Below are 20,479 nucleotides of genomic sequence, written 5' to 3'. Positions count from 1 at the left end.
ATTCTCTTTATGGTAGACTAATACTCCATTGTATGTATGTACAATATTTTGTTTATCCATTCATCTGTTGATGGACATTATGATTGTTTTAACCTTTTGGCTATTGTGAGTAATTCTACAATGAACATTGGTATACAAGTACTTGTTTGTGACCTTGCTTTCAAGTCTTCTGTGTATGTATCTAGGAGTGAAATTGCTGGATCATATGGCAATTCTATATTTAACTTTTTGAGGAACTGCCGAACTGTTTTCCACAGCACAATTTTACGATCCCACCAACAATGGATGAGGGTTCCAATTTCTCCACATCCTTGTCAACACTTGTTTTCTGTTAGCATTGGTTTTTCAGTATACATTATTGTTGTTAGGTGCCGTTGAGTTGGTTCCGACTCATAGCATCCCTATGTACAACAGAACGAAACACTGTCTGGCCCTATGCCATGCTCACAATCACTGTTATGCTTGAGCCCAGTGTTGCAGCCACTGTGTCAGCCCATCTCTTTGAGGGTCTTCCTCTTTTTCACTGACCCTCTACTTTACCAAGTATGATGTCCTTCTCCAGGGACTGGTCTCTCCTGATAACATGTCGAAGCAATGTGAGATGAAGTCTCACCATCCTTGCTTCTAAGGAGCATTCCGGCTATGCTTCTTCCAAGACAGATCTGTTTGTTCTTCTGGCAATCCATGGTATATTCAGTATTCTTTGCCAACACCATAATTCAGAGGTGTCAATTTTTCTTTGGTCTTCCTTATTCATTGTCCAGGTTTCACATGCATATAAAGGCGACTGAAAATATCATGGCCTGGGTCAGGCGTACCTTAGTCCTCAAAGTGACATCTTTGCTTTTCAACACTTTAAAGAGGTCCTTTGCAGTAGATTTGCCCAATGCAGTAAGTCATTTGATTTCTTTCTTTTTTTTAAATATTATTAATTTTTATTGTCCTTTAGGTGAAAGTTTACAAATCAAGTCAGTCTCTCATACAAAAATTTATACACACTTTGGTATATACTCCTAATTGCTCTCCCCCTAATGAGATAGCACACTCCTTCCCTCCACTGTTTTCGTGTCCATTAGGCCAGCTTCTGGCTCTCTTTGCCCTCTCATCTCCCCTCCAGAAAGGAGATGCCAACATAGTCTCATGTGTCTACTTGATCCAAGAAGCTCATTCTTCATCAGTATCATTTTCTATCCCATATTCCAGTCCAATTCCTGTCTGAAGAGTTGGCTTTGGGAATGGTTCCTGTCCTGGGCTAACAGAAGGTCTGGGAGCCATGACCACCAGGGTCCTTCTAGTCTCAGTCAGACCATTAAGTCTGGTGTTTTTATAAGAATTTGAGGTTTGCATCCCACTGTTCTCCTGCTCCCTCAGGGGTTCTCTGTTGTGTTCCCTGTCAGGGCCTTCATCAGTTGTAGCCGGGCACTATCTAGTTCTTCTGGTCTCAGGCTGATGTAGTCTCTGGTTTATGTGGTCCTTTCTCATTTGATTTCTTGACTACTGCTTCTGTGGGCGTTGACTGTAGACCCAAGTAAAATGAAATCCTTGACAACTTCAATCTTTTCTTTATTTATCATGATGTTGCTTATTGGTCCAGTTGTGAGGATTTTTGTTTTCTTTACGTTGAGGTGTAATTCATACTGAAGGCTATACTCTTTGATCTTCATCAGTAAGCGCTTCAAGTCCTCTTCACTTTTAGCAAGCAAGATTGTGTCATCCACATGCTGCAGGTTGTTAATGAGTCTTTCTCCAATCCTGATGCCCCATTCTTCTTCATATAGTCAAGCTTTTCAGATTATTTGCTCAGCACACAAATTGAATAAGTATGTGAGAGGATACATCCCTGACACATACATTTTCTGACTTTAAGCCACACAATATCCCCTAGTTCTGTGTGAATGACTGCTTCTTGGTCAATGTACATGTTCCACATAAGCACAATTAAGTGTTCTGGAAATCCCGTTCTTCACAAAGTTGTCCATAATTCATTATGATCCACACAGTTTTTTTGCTTAGTCAATAAAACACAGGTAAACATTTTTCTGGTATTCTCTTCTTTCAGCCAAGTTCCACCTAACATCAGCAGTGATATCCCTGGTTCCACATCCTCTTCTGAATCTGGCTTGAATTTCTGGCATTCCCTGTCAATGTACTACTGTAGCCGCTTTTGAATGATCTTCAGCAAAATTTTACTTGAGTGGGATATTAATGATATTGTTTGATAATTTCCACATTCTTTTGGATGACATTTCTTTGAAATGGGTAGAAATATAGATCTCTTCCAGTTGGCAGCCAGAGAGCTGGCTCCCTCCCCAGGGCCTTTGCACTAGCTGTTCCCTCTGCCTGGGATGCTCTTCCCTCAGATCCTGTCACTCTCTTCAAGGCTTGCTCAAATGTCACCTTCTCAAAGTGGTCCACCCAGACTTTTTAAAATTGCTACAAGTCCTTGCTTCCTACCCCATCCCATCCCATCCCAAACCTTCTGATCCTCCTTACCTGACTCTCCTTTTAATTTTTTCAAATCACCTAGCACTTTCAATCATACCATAAGAGTTATTCATTATCTGCCTCCTGCACAAGGATGTAAGCTCCACAAGGGCAGGGATCTTTGTTTTGTTCACTGACATGCTTTATACACCTAGAATGCTGTAAGATACATAGTAGGTTCTGAAATATTTATTGAATGAATGAATGAATGCAGATCAAAAGCTGAATTTTTGCTTCTTGGTTTGGTAGTATAAATTTGTGAGCCACATTAAATAGCCAGAATTAAAAATTAGTTTTAGTAAAACTCTTGAGCAACACTAAAGTTACTTGAATGGTAAAAACAAAACAAAACAAACAAACAAAAAACTCCTAGTCATAGAAGTCAAATAGCTACTGTCTTAGGCACTGGGCTACTTACACGCAAAACCAGTAATGCATATAAATATATATATAGAGAGATTTATATCAAGGAAATGGCTCACACGATTGCAGAGGCTGGAATGTCCCAAGTCCATGAATCAGGATAAAGGCTTCTCCTGATTCACATAGCTGCAGAGCCCAGGGAACCCAAGATCTGCAGGTCAGAGAGCAGGGCTGTTGCTCACAGACTATGAAGATCAACAGAGCCCAAGACTGGCAGGTAAGGTGCTAGCTCAAGTCTCTAGAACCAGAGGTCAGAAGAACAGGAGCCAGCTGTAAGATCCAGAGCAGGCAAAAGCCAGAACATCCACTTATATAAGATCACAGGCCACACACCCAAGGATACTCCCTTCTGACTGGCTACTCACGACAGATCCCATCATGGGAGTGATTGCATATAAACACTGAGAATCGTGGCCCAGCCAAGTTGACACCCAATCTTAACCATCACAACTACCAAAATCTTAGGGCTAATGATTTCATTAACCAAAATACCAAAGAATGGAAAAGGCCAGGTTTGGAGAAGCATTTTTTTTCATACTTTTTCTCTTATAATTTCAAAAGTACCAAGAATCTTAGCTTTCATGGATATCAGAGAATTTTAGAGTTGGGAAGAAATCTTAGAAAACATCTTACAATGGAACATGTAGCAATGATGTTATCTAGTTATTTTATAGCTGGAGAAAATGAGGCCCAGAGAGATGATGTGATGGGCACAGTCAGGAAGTGGTAGAGGCAGAACTCAAACAAAGGTCTCAGAACTTCAAGTCCTGAGTTCTTTTTTTTCTTTCCCTTTCTCTTTTAAGTTTATTACCTGAATGTATTTTGTGTTATACTGGTTCAAGTTAAACGTCAAAACTCAAATGGTTAGGTTGAAAACAATTGCAGCAAGGGCCAAAAGAGGATTTTTCTACCCACTTAAGCTTTAGTGAGCCAAAAGCACTTAAAACTCACAAACTGAACTTTGGTCAGCTTCCATAGCCAATCAAATCTACTTGAAGAACTGGGAAACGTGCTTGTCCTGGTTATTGGGAAGCTGAACGATGGCTCGTACTCTGGAGGTTCACATAGTACCACTGCAGCAAATTGCTTTTTAGTGTCTTCCCTAGTATTTTTTAATAATTATAATCCTGATCATCAGAGACCCCTGAACAGAAGCAATCAGTTACCAGCTGCTGTTGAAATAATTCCAACTCGTGGTGAGTCCATGCATATCAGAGTAGAACTATTCTTCATAGGGCTTTCAATGGTTGATTTTTCAGAAGTAGAAAACCAGACCTTTCTGATGAGGTGTAGGCTGGCCAGTCTGTTAAAGGAATAGCTCTCCACCTTAACTGTTGTTGTTATTGGGTGCCATCGAGTCAATTTTCAACTCATAGAGAACCCCATGTGACAGATATTTACAGGAGCAGAGTGCCAGGTCTTCTTCCCATGGAGAAGCTTGTGGGTTTGAACCACCAACCTTTCAGTTAGCTGCTGAGCACTTAACTGTTACATCACCAGGGCTCTTTCTCCACCTTAATACGTAGCAGTAAATAAGGTCAACTTGTAAGATTGCATAGTTCTCGCCTTCCCAGGATGGTTTCTGTGGTCAGGGTACAAAAGGTGCCCAAGTGAAAGGACCCTGGATATCCCAGACAATGGCTCTCTCCTATGGCCTCTAGGCAGTGTGGTAGAGGGGGTCCTATGTAGTTTGTTACCAACAATGCAATTGCTAAGGTTTTGATTATTTTTATACTAACATTTTCATATGAGTAGATTCTAACTTCACTTCTTATCTCTTGCCAGCCATTATACTTTCTTGAGTAGGAAAAGAAAGTGGTGCTATTATAGTATAGCTAGTACCAGCCACTGTGAATAATGCTGGGCACACCCTGGGGTGTGTGTGGCTATGAGGCACCTGTGAAAGTTAGTTGTGTGGGTTACAGGGAGTATAAAGTGGTAAAACACTGCTCTAGGGAATTAGTAATTTGAACTCTGTTCCTTAACATCTCTTATTCTACAGGGAGAGATTTAATTTCCTTTCTTTGCCCTAAGTCCATTTTCCTATTTCTTTTTATCAGGTTATCATGCCTATGTGTAATATCTTTTGAATTCAAATGGCCTTCCATAGAAGGCAACATGAAACAGAAATGATACAGTGGATCATATCCTCACTTGGAGTCTGAGGATTTTATTTGAACCCTAGTTGTGAAACAACTAAACCTCTCTAGGTCTCAAACTTTTCCTCTTTAATATGGGGAAACACAAAGCCTACAACAAAGACTTGTTACAAGGGTTAGATTCAGTAACCAAATTCTACATAAAAATGGGTGCTAGGTGCTCAGCGTACTTGGATCTGTGAAAGTTTTAATTAGTTCCTCCATTGCCAGCATCCAAGAAACAGCAAGATGGCAGTTTTGCAAAAATACCCAGTTTCCTGTTTTCATTGCATCCTTGATCATTTTCTCAGCAATGGGTCCTTGTCCTTGCCCCAGCGAAATTGACTGCACCCTGAAGTAAAAAACAACAAAAGATTATTTAATGCTATTTGTAAGCAATCTAAGTATTAAGAAATGTAAATACAGTAGGCTGTTGTCTAAAATATGCAGACATTTCCAATGTTCATTCTGATAGCTCATATTCTCACACATATGAAGGGTCCTACCATTGGAATAGTGCCCATACTCTAATGAAAATATTTTTTCTTGTTTTTTTAAAAAGACATTTTTATTATAACACACATATTGATGAAAAGAGCAAAAAGAAAACCAAAACAAATATAAGCTGTATGAATTATCACAAGTGGACGTCTGTGGTTGAGAAGGGAACTTTGTCAACATCCCAGAGATACCTACCATGTCCCCCACCCCACTATTTCTCCATTCTCTTTCCAAAAGGTAACCATTATCCTGACTTAACACTATAGATTAGTTTTAAAATTTTTGTAAAAAATTGAAGCCTAACATATGTACAGAAAAAGTGTACCAATTATTTGCAAACAGCGTAATGAATTCTCCCAAAGTGAACGTACACATGTTCCACCACCGTGGTCAAGAAATAAACATTGCCAGCACCCTCCCAATCACTGTCCCTTCATTCCTTAATGCAACAACTATTTTGAATTATAACACCATAAATTAATTTTCCTTGTTTTTGTATTTTACATAAACGGAAACTTAGTATTATTTTGTATTTGACCCATTGCAATTAACGTTATGTTTTTGAGATTCATATATGTGTTGCATGACATTTAGTTCAGTCATTTTCATTGCTGTATGTTACACTGGGTGATTATACCACAGTTTATTCATCCATTCTGCTTTTGGGGTGTCAAAGAGAGAAACTGATAGCAGGTATCTTGATTTGATTTGGGGTTTTCTAACTTAGGAAGCCAAATATTCACTTTAAAGGATTTCTGACCAAAATTAATCTGCCAGAGGCTTTTCTTTCACTCAGAGTTGCAAATCCTTTCTTTCCTGTTTGAAGCCAGGTTTACTAAATTTGAATTTCGAAAGATATGGCAGGGTGGAGGGGCAGAGGCCATTTTGTAAACTGATATCCTGTGATCTCAGTAAAAGGGAGCAGACTGGGTTCAATCAATCATGTTAAGATTAGCCAACAATTGATCTTCTATATTTCTCCTTCCTCTTCTCTTCATAAGCCTCATTGTACCTAGCTTCTTCCAGCCATTTGCTTTTTTTGGAATTTTATTTTATTTTTTCTTCCAGCCATTTGCTTTTTTGGGAATTAAAATGGTCTTCCTATGTGCATATAGAATAACTGCTCAGAATAAACCTTATGTTCAAATTCTGTTGAGTTTTGTTTATTTTTAACAAGGGTATTTCTGGTGCTTGGTTATTACATACAATGAGTCAATAAACATTCTTGTACCTGTCTTTTGGTACACATACGCAAGTGGAACTGCTAGATGACAGTTAACTTTTGAAGATAATATTAAGCTGTTTTCTAAAGTAATGGTACCATTCCACACTTCCATCGGCAGTAGAGGAGAGTTTCTGTTCCTTCATCTCCTTGCTAATACTTAGCAGATGAATAGTGGTATCTCACTGAGATTTTAAACTGTTTCCTCTATTAATGAGGATTTGCACCTTCACACAGGCTAATTTATTGGCCATTTGGCTCTTCTGTTTTGTGTGATCTGCTCTCCCATCTTTTTTTTTTTAATTGGGTTGTCTGTCTCATTGATTTCTAAGAGTTCTTTATGTAGGAGATAAGCCCTTTTTAGTTACATTTGCAACAAATATTTTCTCCCACTCTTCCAGTTGGGAAACCCTGGTGGCGTAGTGGTTATGAGGTATGGCTGCTAACCAAAAGGTTGACAGTTTGAATCCACCAGCCACTCCTTGGAAACCCTATGGGGCAGTTCTACTTTGTCTATAGGGCCACAATGAGTTGGAATTGACTCGAAGGCGATGGGTTAATGGGTTTTCTTCCAGTTGGCTTTTTTTTTTTTTTTTTTAATTCTTTTAATGTTGTCTCTAATGAACAGAAATCCTAAATTTTAAGGTGCTTCAGTCCAATTTATCAATCTCTTTATGGTTATATTTTTTGTGTCTGATTTAAGAAAGCTTTCCACATCAAATGTCAGGATGATATTCTCTTATTTATTTATTTGCTTATCTATTTATTTTGCCTTCTATGTTTAGAACTACAATCTACCCAGAATCGATTTATGTGTACAGTGTGAAGTATGGGTCACGTTTCATTTTTTCCACATCCAACCGACTCAGGACAATTTACTGAAAAGATTGTTTTTCTTCATGGCCACATGGTACCATCTCTGTCATAAATAGTGCCCATATAGACATGCATCTGTATCTAAACTCTCTATTCTGTTTCATTCATCTATTTATCTAGCCTTGCACTGTCTGAATGACTGTAATTTTATAATAAGTTTATAGTAAGTCTTAATATTTGGTAGAAGAAGTCCTCCCGCCTTGTTTTCCTTCTTCAAAATTGTCTTGGTTGTTTCTTTTTTCTTAATTATTGAGATAATATTCACATAACAAAAATTCACTATTTTAACTGTTTTAAAGTATACAATTCAGTGGCTTCCAGTACATTCACAATGTTGTGCAACCATCACCTCAATCTAGTTTCAGAACATCGTCATCACCACAAAACAAAGAAACAGAAAACCCATATACATTAAGCACACACTCCCCATGCCCGCTCTCTCCGCCAGTCCCTGGCAATCACTAATCTGCTTTCCGTCTCTATAGGTGGAAACCCTGGTGGCCTAGTGGTTAAGTGCTATGGCTGTTAACCCAAAGGTTGGCAGTTTGAATGCACCAATTGCTCCTTGGAAACTCTATGGGGCAGTTTTACTCTCTCCTACAGGGTCACTATGAGTTGGGATTGACTCAACAGCAACAGGTTTGGTTTAAGTGGTTTGGTCTCTATAGATTGCAAAATATTTCACATAAGTGGAACCATACCATGTGTGGCCTTTTGTGTCTGGCTTCTTTTACTTAGCATAATGTTTCCAAAGTTCATCCATTTTATAGCATGCATCAGTACTTCATTTTATGGCCAAATAATATTTCATTGTATGGATATACCACATTTTATCCATTTATCTGTTGATAGGCATTTGGGTTATTTTTTTACCTTTTGGCTATTGAATAATGTTGCTATGAACATTCATGTATGAGTTTTGTTTGAACACGTGTTTTCAATTCTTTTTAGGTGTATACCCAGAATTGGACTTGCTGTGTCACATGGAACCATAAAACTGTTTCCACAGGGGCTGCACCATTTTACATTGCTACCAGCAGTGCATGAGGATTCCAATTTCTCCACATCCTCACCAACACTTACTTTTTATTTATTTATTTTTATTATACCAATTCTAGTGGGTACGAATTAGTACTTCATGGTGGTTTTGATTTCTATGAGCAGGAATCGATTCAGTGGCAACCAGTTTTGTTTTGTTTCTTCATTTTTTTAATAACTAATAATGTTGAACATCTTTTCATTTGCTTGTTGGCTATTTATATATCTCTTGGGAAGGTCTATTGAAAGTACTTTGCCCATTTTTGGATTGAGCTCTCTTTTTGTTGTTGAGTTGTAATAGTTCTTTATATATTCTAGATCAGAAACTCTTACCAGATATATAACTTGGAATTATCATCTCCCATTCTGTTGGCTCTCTTTTTATTTTCTGGATAATGTCTTTCGATGCACAAAAGTTCTAAATTTTGATGAATTCCATCTAATCTATTTTTTTTCTTTTGTTGCCTGTGCTTTTGGTGTCATCTATGGGAACACATTGCAGAATCTAAGGTTGTTAAAAATGTACCCCTATGTACAGTTTTAGCTCTTATATTTAGGGCTACTGCCATTTTGAATTAATTTTTTTGTGTGGTTTGAGATACAAAATTCATACTTTTACATATGGTTATCCAATTGTCCCAGGGCTATTTGTAGAAAAGACTATTCCTTCCCCCATTGAATGGTCTCAGCACCCTTGTCGAAAATCAATTGATCACAGATGTATGGGTTTATTTCTCAACTCTCAATTCTATTCCATTGACCTATATGTCTATCCTTATGCCAGCATCCACCACTCGTCTGTCAATTGGTCATACTGTGGTCACTTGTGTGTTGCTGTGATGCTGGAAATTATGCCATCAGTATTTCAAATACCAACAGAGTCATGCATGGTAGACATATTTCAGTGAAGCTTCCAGACTAAGACAGACTAGGAAGAAGGACCTGGCAGTCTACTTCTGAAAAAATTGGACAGTGAAAACCTTATGAATAGCAGTGTAACACTGTCTGTTATAGTGCCAGAAGATGAGTCCCTCAAGTTAGCAGGCACTCAAAATATGACTGGGGAAGAGCTGCCTCCTCAAAGTAGAGTCAACATTAATGATGTGGATGGAATAAAGCTTTCAGGACGTTCATTTGCTGATATGGCATGACTCAAAATGAGAAGAAACAGCTGCAAACATCCATTAATAATCGGAACCTGGCATGTACGAAGTATGAATCAAATTGACTACATCTGTGGAAAGAGTTGATGGAGAAGCTCAATATCATGGGTCAGAACAAGGCCAGGGGCCAGAACAGACCATCAATTGCTCATATGCAAGTTCAAATCAAAGCTGAAGAAAATTAAAACAAGTCCATAGGAGTCAAAATATGACCTTGAGTATATCCCACCTGAATTTAGAGACCATCTCGAGAATAGATTTGATGCATTGAACATTAATGACTGAAGACCAGACGAGTTGTGGGATGACATCAAGAACATCATACATGAAGAAAGCAAAAGATCACTAAAAAGACAGGAAAGAAAGAAAAGACCAAAATGGATGTCAGAAGAGATTCTGAAACTTGCTCTTGAATGTAGAGCTGCTAAAGTGAGTGGAAGAAATAATGAAGTAAAAGAGCTGAATAGAAGATTTCAAAGGGTGGCTTGAGAAGACAAAGGAAAGTACTATAATGAAAAGCGCAAAGACCTGGAGCTTGAATACCAAAGGGAAGAACAAACTTGGCATTTCTCAAGCTGAAAGAACTGAAGAAAAATTCAAGACTCAAGTTGAAGGACTCTATGAGGAAAATATTGAAGACATAAGAAGCATCAAAAGAAGATGGAAAGAATACACAGAGTCACTGTACCAAAAAGAATTGGTCCATGTTCAGCCATTTCAGGAGGTAGCATATGATCAGGAACCAATGGTATTGAAAGAAGTCCAAGCTGCACTGAAGGCATTGGCAAAAAGAGTCTCCAGGAATTGATGGAATACCAACAGAGATGTTTCAACAAATGGATGCAGTGCTGGAGGTGCTCACTCGTCTATGCCAAGAAATTTGGAAGACAGTTACCTGGCTAACCGACTGGAAGAGATCCATATTTATGCCTATTCCAAAGAAATGAGATCTAATAGAATGTGGAAATAATCGAACAACGTCATAGTATCATATGCAAGTAAAGTTTTGCTGAAGATACTTCCAAAGGGGTTGCAGCAGTACATTGACAGGGAACTGCCAGAACTTCAAGTCATATTCAGGAAAGGAGGTGGAACAAGGGATATTATTGCTGATGTGAGATGGATCTTGGCTGAAATCAGAGAACACCAGAAAGATATTCACCTGTGTTTTATTGACTATGCAAAGACATTCGACTGTGAGGCTCGTAACAAATTATGGATAACATTGTGAAGAATGGGAATTTCAGAACACTTAATTGTGCTCACGAGGAAGCTGTACATAGACTAAGAAGCAGCTATTTGAACAAAACAAGAGGATATCGTATGATTTAAAATCAGGAAAGGTGTGCGTCAGAGTTGTATACTTTCACTATGCTTATTCAGTCTGTATGCTGAGCAAATAATTCGACAAGCTGGGCTATATGAAGAAGGCGGCGGCACCAGGATTGGAGGAGGGACTCATTAACAACCTGTGATATGCAGATGACACAACCTTGCTTGCTGAAAGAGAAGAGGACTTGAAGCACTTACTGATGAAGATCAAAGACTACAGGCTTCAGTATGGATTATACCTCCACATAAAGAAAACAAAATTCCTCACAACTGGACAAATAAGCAGCATCATGATAAACAGAGAAAATACTGAAGTTGTCAAGGATCTCATTTTACTTGGATTCACAATCTATGTGCATGGAAGTAGAAGTCAAGATATCAAAGAAATTATTGCATTGGGCAGATCTGCTGCAAAAGACCTCTTTAAAGTGTTAAAAGCAAAGATATCATTTTGAGGACTAACGTGTGCCAGACCCAAGCCATGGTATTTTCAATCGCCTCATATGCATGCAAAAGCTGGACAATGAAATAAGGAAGACCGAAGAAGAACTGATATCTTTGAATTATGTTGTTCGCAAAGAATACTGAATATATCAGGGATTTGCAGAAGAACGAACCAATCTGCCTTGGAAGAAGTATAGCCAGAGTGCTCCTTAGAAGCAAGGAGGGTGAGACTTTGTCTCTCGTGTTTTGGACCAGTCTCTGGAGAAGGACATCATGTTTGGTAAAGGAGAGGTTCAATAAAAGAGAGGAAGACCCTCAGTGAGATGAATTGACAAAGTGGCTGCAACAATAGGCTCAAACACAGCAACAATTGTGAGGACGGTGCAGGACCAGGTAGTGTTTTGTTCTGCTGTACATAGGTTTACTGTGAGTTGGAACTAACTTGATGGCATCTAACAACAACAACAACAGCATGCCATTCCACATATCTTGATTACTGTAGCCTTGTAGTAAGTTTTGAAATCGAGAAATGTGAATCTTCCAATTTTGTTCTTTTTTCTTTAAGGTTGTGTTTGCTATTTGGAGTCCTTTGCATTTCCATGTGAATTTTAGTATCAGCCTGTCAATGTCTGAAAAAAACATTTCCATATGAATTTTTGATAGGAATTTCGTTGAATCTAGAGATCAATCTGGCAGTGTTACCATCTTAATATTAAGTCTACAAATCCAGGAACAAAGGATGTCTTTCCTTTTATTTAAGTTGTTAAGTTTTTTCAACAACGTTTTGTAGTATTAAATATACAACTCTTGCAACTCCTTGGTTAAATTTATTCTTAAGGATTTTATTCTTATTGATGCTATTGTAAATGGAATTGTTTTCCTAATTTCATTTTCTGATTGCTCATTGCCGATGTATGGAAGTACAACTGATTTTTGTTTGTTGACCTTCTATACTGCAACTCTTGGAAATTCTTCACTATTTTTATTAGTTCCCCAAGCTTTCAAACATACATCTGTTTTTTTTTTTTTTTTCTATTTTGTCCAAGTTTCCTATTTGTTTTCTCATTGGAAAAATTGGTTTGAGTTCTTAGTCTGCCACTACTGGAATCAGAAACACTTAAATAAGAATAAAAAACCAAAAACCAAATCTGTTGCAGTTGAGTAGATTCTGATTCATAGCGACCATATAGGACAAAGTAGAACTGCCCCATAGGGTTTCAAAGGAGTGGCTGGTAGATTCGAACTGCCGACCTTTTGGTTAGCAGCTGTTTTAACCACTGTACCACCAGGGCTCCAATTAAGCATAAATTACCTTTACCTCATTACTATACCCCACCAGTTTTTGATATGAAATATTGTTTTTGTCATTTATTTCCACTTATCAGAAAATTTCCATTATGATTTCTCTTTAACAGATGAATCATTCAGAAGTGCATTTTTTGGCTTTCCAAATATTTTAAAAATTAACTATTATGATTGAATTCTAATGTAATTTTACTGTGGTCAGAGACTGTGCTCTGGTTTATTTTTGAAATGTGTTGTCTGTCCTTGTGATCCAGTTAGCAATGTTCCATGTGTACTTGAAGATCTTGCATTTGCTTTATTTGTTGGATGTAGAAATGAGCTTATTAATTTCATTGTCTGAATAGTTTGCATCCTTACCAATTTTGCCACTTTTGTGTACTTTATAATAGGTTCTATTACAGATGTATTAAAATTTTCCATATTAATGTTGATTTATCAATTTCCTCTTGTATTAATTACTCCAGTTTTTGTTTTACACATTTCAAGCTTTGTTGTTGTATGCATTTTCACAATTGGTGTCTCTTCTTTGTGGCATGTTTTGTATATTATGTAGTTTCCCTCTTTATCCCTAATAAACCAAAACCAAACCCACTGCCACTGAGTCAATTCTGACTCATAGCGACCCTATAAGACAGAGTAGAACTGCCCCATAGAGTTTCCAAGGAGTGCGTGGCAGATTCGAACTGCTGACCCTTTGGTTAGCAGCCATAGCACTTAGCCACTACACCACCAGGGTTTCCTTATCCCTAATAATGCGTTTTATTTCAAACTCTACTTTGTGATGCATTAGAACAATTACTAGCTTTCTTTTGGTTAGTATTTGCATGGCATATCTTTTGCATCTCTTTATTTTTTACCTTCCTGCATGGCATTTTCTAAGCAGCCTGCACTTGAATGTAAAATTTAAAATCCAATCTAATGATCATTATCTTTTCATAGGTGAGTTATATATTTGTACTTATTTAGGTATATTTGGATTAATTTCTCCATTTTGATTTTTTATCTTCTTTCCTACTTACTATTGTATTGAAATATTGCACCTCGTGTTCTTTTGCCACTCTACTGATTTGGAAGCTACAGATTATATCTTACTTAAATTGGTTTCCCTTAAAATTTCAACATATCCATTTGACCACTAAATTTCTTAAGGGAATCTAGAGGTACTCTGCATTTCTTTTTTCCTTCTAAACACATTGAGAACTTAGCACCCACTAACTACTTATTAACATCCTTCCTTACTTTCTTGTTATCCTGAATTCTGCCTTTACCTTTAATAAATATTATAAAATGTTTAAGACTGGTGCAATGAATTACTTAATATGGCCCTTCTAGCCATGGTCTTTGTGACTCACACACAATGATTGAGTGAGACTATACAAATAAGGTATATGGCACCTGTGATGTTGGGTTTATGTGTCAACTTGGCTAGGCCGTGATTCCCGGTATTGCGTGGTTGTCTTTCATATTGTGATTTGATGTAATTATCCTCCATTTTATGTATTGTAAATCTAACCTTTGTATGTCAATTAGGCAGGATTAGTGTAGGGTATATTTTGAGTTAATCTCTTTTGAGATATAAGAGAGATAAACCAAGCTGATTAGGGAGACAGAACCAAGGAGAGACGGGGGAAGAGAGATGCCAAGCCACATGACGACCGCCCAGGAGCAGAAGCTCAAAGAGACAAGGACCTTCTCTCAGAGCTGCCAGAGAAAGAAAGCCTTCACCTAGAGCCAGCACCCTGAATTTGGACTTCTAGCTTCCTAAACTGTGAGAAGATAAATTTCTGTTAGTTAAAGCCACCCATTTGTGGTATTTCTGTTACAGCAGCATTAGATAACTAAGACACTCATCTGTATTAACATACATCCCCCAATCCACTGCCACTGAGTACATTCTGACTCATGGTGACCCTATAGGACAGAGTAGAACTGCCCCACAGGGTTTCCATAGAGTAGACTGCCACATCTTTCTTCCGAGGAGCAGCTGGTAGGTTTGAATCGCCAACTTTTTGGTTAGCATCTGAGTGCTTTAACCACTGCACCACCAAGGCCCTTATTAATATATATCCAAGCAAAAATAACCTGTTGCCGTCGAGTTGATTCCAACTCATGGCAACCATATAGGACAGAGTAGAACTGCCCCATACGATTTCCAAGGAGCGCCTGTTAGGTTTGAACTGCCAACCTTTTGGTTAGCAGCCGTACCTCTTAACCACTATACCACCAGTGTTTTCATTGACATACACAGTTCTAGTTTATTCATTCAATTTTATGAATATACCATAATTTACATACTCATTCTTCTATGTGGACATTTAGGTTGTTTCCAACTTTTTTCTGTTGTTGTTTTAAAGTTTTTATAAATCTTCTTTTACATGGTTCCTTGCAAACACGTGACTAATTTTTTTGTAGAGTGTAAATTCAGTAGTGACTTGTTGAGGCATAGGGAATGCCATCTTAGACTTCAGTAGATATTGCCAAATAGCCCTTCACGTGATTTTTATCATTTTTTCACTCCCATCTGCTATATGAGTGTCTTCATAACTGTATATTTTTGCCAGCATTTTGCCAAACTGATGAGCGTGAAATGATATCTCATCTAATGGTTGTAATTTATTGTTTCCTAATTACTAGAGTTTGGATAACTTTTCATATGTTTTTCAGGCATTTGGAGCCCTGGTGGTGCAGTGGTTAAGTGCTATGGGTGCTAACCAAAAGGTTGGCAGTTTAAATCCATCAGGCACTCCTTGGAAACTCTATGGTGCAGTTCAACTCTGTCCTGTAGGTTCACTATGAATTGGAATCAACTCAGTGACAGTAGGTTTGGTTTGGTTATCAGGCATTTAGGTTTCCTTTTCTGAGAATTTCTTGTTCATATTTTTGTCTTTATTCCTTTTTGGTTGTTTACTTTTTTCTTATTGCTTCATAGAAGCTCCTAATAATTCGGGATACTAATTCTTTTTTTGGGACTTCGGAACTAAAGGCAATGCCTAAGGTCACAAACCCCAAGTGAACAGATAGGCTCCATCATCCCATAGTAACCCCCAGTCCAGGGACCAGGCCAGACCAGCCAGACCATCAGAGCTGGAGAGCACCTCGTGGATCTGAGAACCTTCTCTCCCCTGCCACTCTGTGGCCTTGTGTACTTTCCTGCCTACCTGGACTCCATCTCGGAGAGGATTGAGGAAGAAGTGGAAGTCAGGAAGACTGAGCTTTCATGAAAAAGAAACCAAATCACCTTACACTGAAGGAGACAATTAAATCAGAAAAAAATATAATAATGTAAACGGGCAAGTTTTAACTTCCCTCTTCCCCTTATTACCCAGCAGAATGGAGGGTCCTGAGAAAGATGAGATTAAAAATAGGACATAAGGAGTTCTTTTTTTTTTTCACATTTGAGTGTAGGGAGTAAACTGCAATCCTTTTACAGTTGCATTAAAGTCATGTCTTAAATACCAAGCAAGGTTTGATCACTCTGCCATTATATTATTACGATTTAACATTTTAAGCAACCTCCCTTTTTCTTAAATGAAATTTACATCTGCTTGTATGATTTTTAGACCCCATTTTAACAACACAAATATCTAAACTTATTTAGTAAGGAATATCTGAATGTAAGAATTGACACTCAAGGAGGGAATGAATGAAGGCGAATTTCAACAAGGAAACGTTCATGGTGATTATTAAAACTGCACAACGTGACCTTACCTTTCTGAATACCCACTTTCTCGGGCAAACCTCTGAAATGCGCCCATGGGATCTGAGCCTGTGCTTAAGATGAATATCAGAGGGGTGTTGAAGGCCATGTCTTGATACAGAGTCGCCAGGTCCACAGGTGGTGTCTCTATAAACTGTTTCCCAAGATTTTCTATCACAAAGTCTGTAAGAGCAAAAACCACCTGAAAGTTGAAAAGATAAACAAACAAACAAACAATATATTAGATGAGGATTCTTCATAATTTTATTCTAATTCTCTTCTCTTAACACCTCAGAGGGCGGTGCCCTGTATTTCTGCATTCATTCTCTCTTGGTGGGGCATATCTCTTCCTATTGACATAATACTGTGGATTTGTAAACCTATTATCCGCTGACAGCTATAGTTCTCAAGACTTCACAGAGCAAGATGAACCACTAGACCAGAAAAAGGTCGTCCTTCATTATTCCATCTATCTTCAAACCTGCCATCTCACCACCCTCACCTCCTGTCCCTCCCTCTCGTCTTCTAATTGGCTTTACTTTCAGTGCCCCCATTGTCTCTTTCTGTGTTATTGCTCTTCCCTCTATCCTGATCTCCCCCTCATCATACATTAGGCTTCACTATCTCTCATCCCTAGAAAAAGCAAAACATAAAAACTGAAACTTCCCTTAATTATACCCCCTTGCAGCTGCTATTTCAATTCTGTGCTCTCCTTCATAAACTAATTTGATGCCAAATATTGTCTCCCCATGCCATCTCTCATTCACCCATCCACCTCTTCTGACTTTTCTTGGGAACCAGTCTCAGGCCTGGTGATCATGACCGTGCCTGGCCATTACCTACACTGGTGTGTTTCCTTCACTGACCCCATCCTGGCGTCTTATTTTATTCCTGCTCTTGCATGCCTTGTCAGAGTTTTACTCCAGGTCTGCCCCTATATGGAGTCTTTGTGTGAGGCATCCTTTCCTCAAAGTATATTACTTCAATGTGCCAGAAAGTGTCACGCACGCCTACAATGTCTACAAAGTGATGGCTCCCTCAAGGGTTGTGTATTGCACATCCCACACAACGGTAAGCAGCAGCCTTGCTTTAACCTTATCTCTCTATTTGATACCATTAGTTATTAACACTGCCCTGTCTAAACAAGTCTAATCAGTTTTTTTGAGGGGATGGAGAGGCGTCTTAAGCCGGTCCAGGGCCATGGCCTTTGATCACAGCCTTCTGTGGCCAACCTGGAAAAAGGTGCTCCCATGTTTGCCCATCTAAGTGAGGGTGCATTGTATAACCATAAAGGCTGCATGGTTCAGAAGGGACAGCCCTGCAACAGGGCTGAGTGTTTGGGGCTTCGTTTTAGTTCTGTCACCATGTGTTTTGCCGGGTCTCACAAGTTTTCCACCTTTGACAGGGTGCAGTCTTACCACTTTTATTTTAAGCATTGAAAAATGTGTGCTTTATTTTTTAATTAAAAAAAAATTATTGTACTTTAGATGAAGGTTTATAGAGCAACCTAGTTTCTTATTAAACAATGTACATATTGTTTTGTGACACTGGTTGCCAGCCAATGTCAACACTCTCCCCTTCTTGACCTTGGGTTCCCCATTACCAGCTTTCCTGTCCCTTCCTGTTTTCTCCTCCTTGGCCTTGGGCTGGTGTGCCCATTTAATCTCATTTTGTTTTGTGGGCCTGTCTAATCTTTGGCTGAAGGGGGTGACTTCATTACTGAGCTATAAGGGCATCCGGGGGCTATACTCTTGGTGTTTCTCCAGTCTCTGTCAGACCAGTAAGTCTGCATTTTTTGTGTGTGTATGTAAATTAGAATTTTGTTCTACATTTTTCTCCAGCTGTCTGGGACCCTCTACTATGATTCGTGTCAGAGCAGTTGGTGGTGGTAGCCAGCCAGGCACCATCTAGTTGCGCTAGACTGTGGAGGCTGTGGTAGCTGTTGTCCATTAGTTCTTTGAACTAACCTTTCCTTGTGTATTTTGTTTTCTTCATTTTCCCTTTCTCCAGACAGAGTGAGACCAGTGGAATATCTTAGACGGCCGCTCACAAGCTTTTAAGAGCCCAGACGCTACTCACCAAGGTAGAGTGTAGAACATTTTCTTTATAAACTATGTTATGCCAATTGAGCTAGATGTTCCCCAAGACCATGAGTCCCCACAGCCCCCATCCCAGTAATTTGGTCCCTCAGGGAGTTTGGATGTGTCTGTGGAGCTTCCATGACCTTGCCTTGGACAAGTTGTACTGGCTTCCCCAGTGTTGTGTATTGTCTTACCCTTCACCAAAGTTACCACTTATCTATTGTCTATTTAGTGTTTTTACCTTCCACCCTTCCTCTTCCTCGTAACAATCAAAGATTATTCCTTTTTGTATGTAAACTTTTTCATGAGTTTTCATAGCAGTGGCCTCATACAATATTTTCCTTTTGTAATTGACTTATTTCACTCGGCATAATGCCCTCCAGATTCATCCATGTTGTGAGATGCTTTGCAGATTTCTCATTGGGTAATATTCCATTGTGTGTGTGTACAATAGTTTGTTTATCCATTCATCTGTTGATGGGCACCTAGGTTGTTTCCATCTTTTTGCTATCGTGAATAGTGCTGCAATGAACATGGGTGTGCATATGTCTATTCGTGTGATGGCTCTTAGGTCTCTGGGATATATTCCTAGGAGTGGGATTGCTGGATCATATGGTATTTCTATTTCTAGCTTTTTAAGGAAGCACCATATCATTTTCCAAATGGCTATACCATTTTGCACTCCCATCAGCAGCACATAAGAGTTCCAATCTCCCCGCAGCCTCTTCAACATTTGCTATTTTCTGTTTTTTTGATTCATGCCGGTAATGTGGGGGTGAGATAGTATCTGTATTAGTTATCTAGTGCTGCTATAGCAGAAATACAACAAATAGATGGCTTTAACAAAGAGAAATTTATTCTCTCACAGTCTGGTAGCCTACAAGTCCAAATTCAGGGTATCGGCTCCAGGGGAAGACTTTCTCTCTTTGTTGGCTCTGGAGGAAGGTCCTTGTCATCAATCTTCTCCTGGCCAAGGAGCTTCTCAGCACAGGGACCCTGACTCCAAAGGACGAGCTATTCTCCTGGCTCTTGTTTCTTGGTGGTATGAGTTTCCCTTGTTTCTGCTTGCTTCTCTCTTTTATATCTTAGAAGAAATTGGTTTAGAACACAATCTAATCTTGTAGATTGAGTCCTGCCTTATTAACATATCTGCCACTGATCCCACCTCATCAACACCGTAGAGATAGGATTTACAACATACAGGAAAATCACATCAGATGACAAAATGGTGGACAATCACACAATCCTGGGAATCACGGCCCAGCCAAGTTGACAGACATTTTGGGGGGTCACAATTCAATCCATGACAATATCTCATTTTGGCTTTGATTCGCATTTCTCTAGTAGCTAGTGATCTCGAGCATTTCCTCACGTATCTGTTAGCAGCTTGAATGTCTTCTTTGGTGAAGTGTCTGTTCATATCCTTTGCCCATCTTTTAATTGGATTATTTGTCTTTTGTTGTAGAAGTGTTGGGTTTTCCTGTAGATTTTAGAGATTAGACCTTTGTTTGATTTGTCATAGCCAAAATTTGTTTTCCAGGCTGGAGGTTCTCTTTTGGTGAAGTCTTTTGATGAGCATAAGTGTTTAATATTTAGAAGATCCTAGTTATCTAGGTTATCTTCTGGTGTTTGTGTGTCGTTAGTTATAGTTTCTATCCTGTTAAGGCTGTGTATTAGGGCCTCGAGAGTTGACCCCATTTTTTCTTCTATGATCTTTGTAGTTTTTGGTTTTATATTTAGGTCTTTGATCCATTTTGAATTAGTTTTTATATACG

At 38.7% G+C, this 20,479-nt stretch overlaps 1 protein-coding gene across 1 annotated transcript in view; it reads right to left on the bottom strand.

Moving 5' to 3' along the window:
- The window catches only part of DNAH6 (dynein axonemal heavy chain 6), a 302,643-nt gene that overhangs the window by 37,777 nt on the left and 244,387 nt on the right, over positions 1–20,479 (bottom strand). The window contains exons 64-65 of the mRNA XM_064268785.1: positions 16,635–16,825; positions 5,237–5,397 (exon numbers count right to left, since the gene is read on the bottom strand). Of these exons, the coding sequence (XP_064124855.1) occupies positions 5,237–5,397; positions 16,635–16,825 (352 nt within the window). The remainder of the gene's footprint in view (positions 1–5,236; positions 5,398–16,634; positions 16,826–20,479) is intronic.

This window comes from Loxodonta africana, chromosome 15 (assembly GCF_030014295.1).
Source record: "Loxodonta africana isolate mLoxAfr1 chromosome 15, mLoxAfr1.hap2, whole genome shotgun sequence".
Taxonomy (NCBI): domain Eukaryota; kingdom Metazoa; phylum Chordata; class Mammalia; order Proboscidea; family Elephantidae; genus Loxodonta; species Loxodonta africana.
The sequence above is the reverse complement of the archived record's forward strand: the minus strand, read 5'-3'. Positions and strand labels throughout refer to the sequence as shown.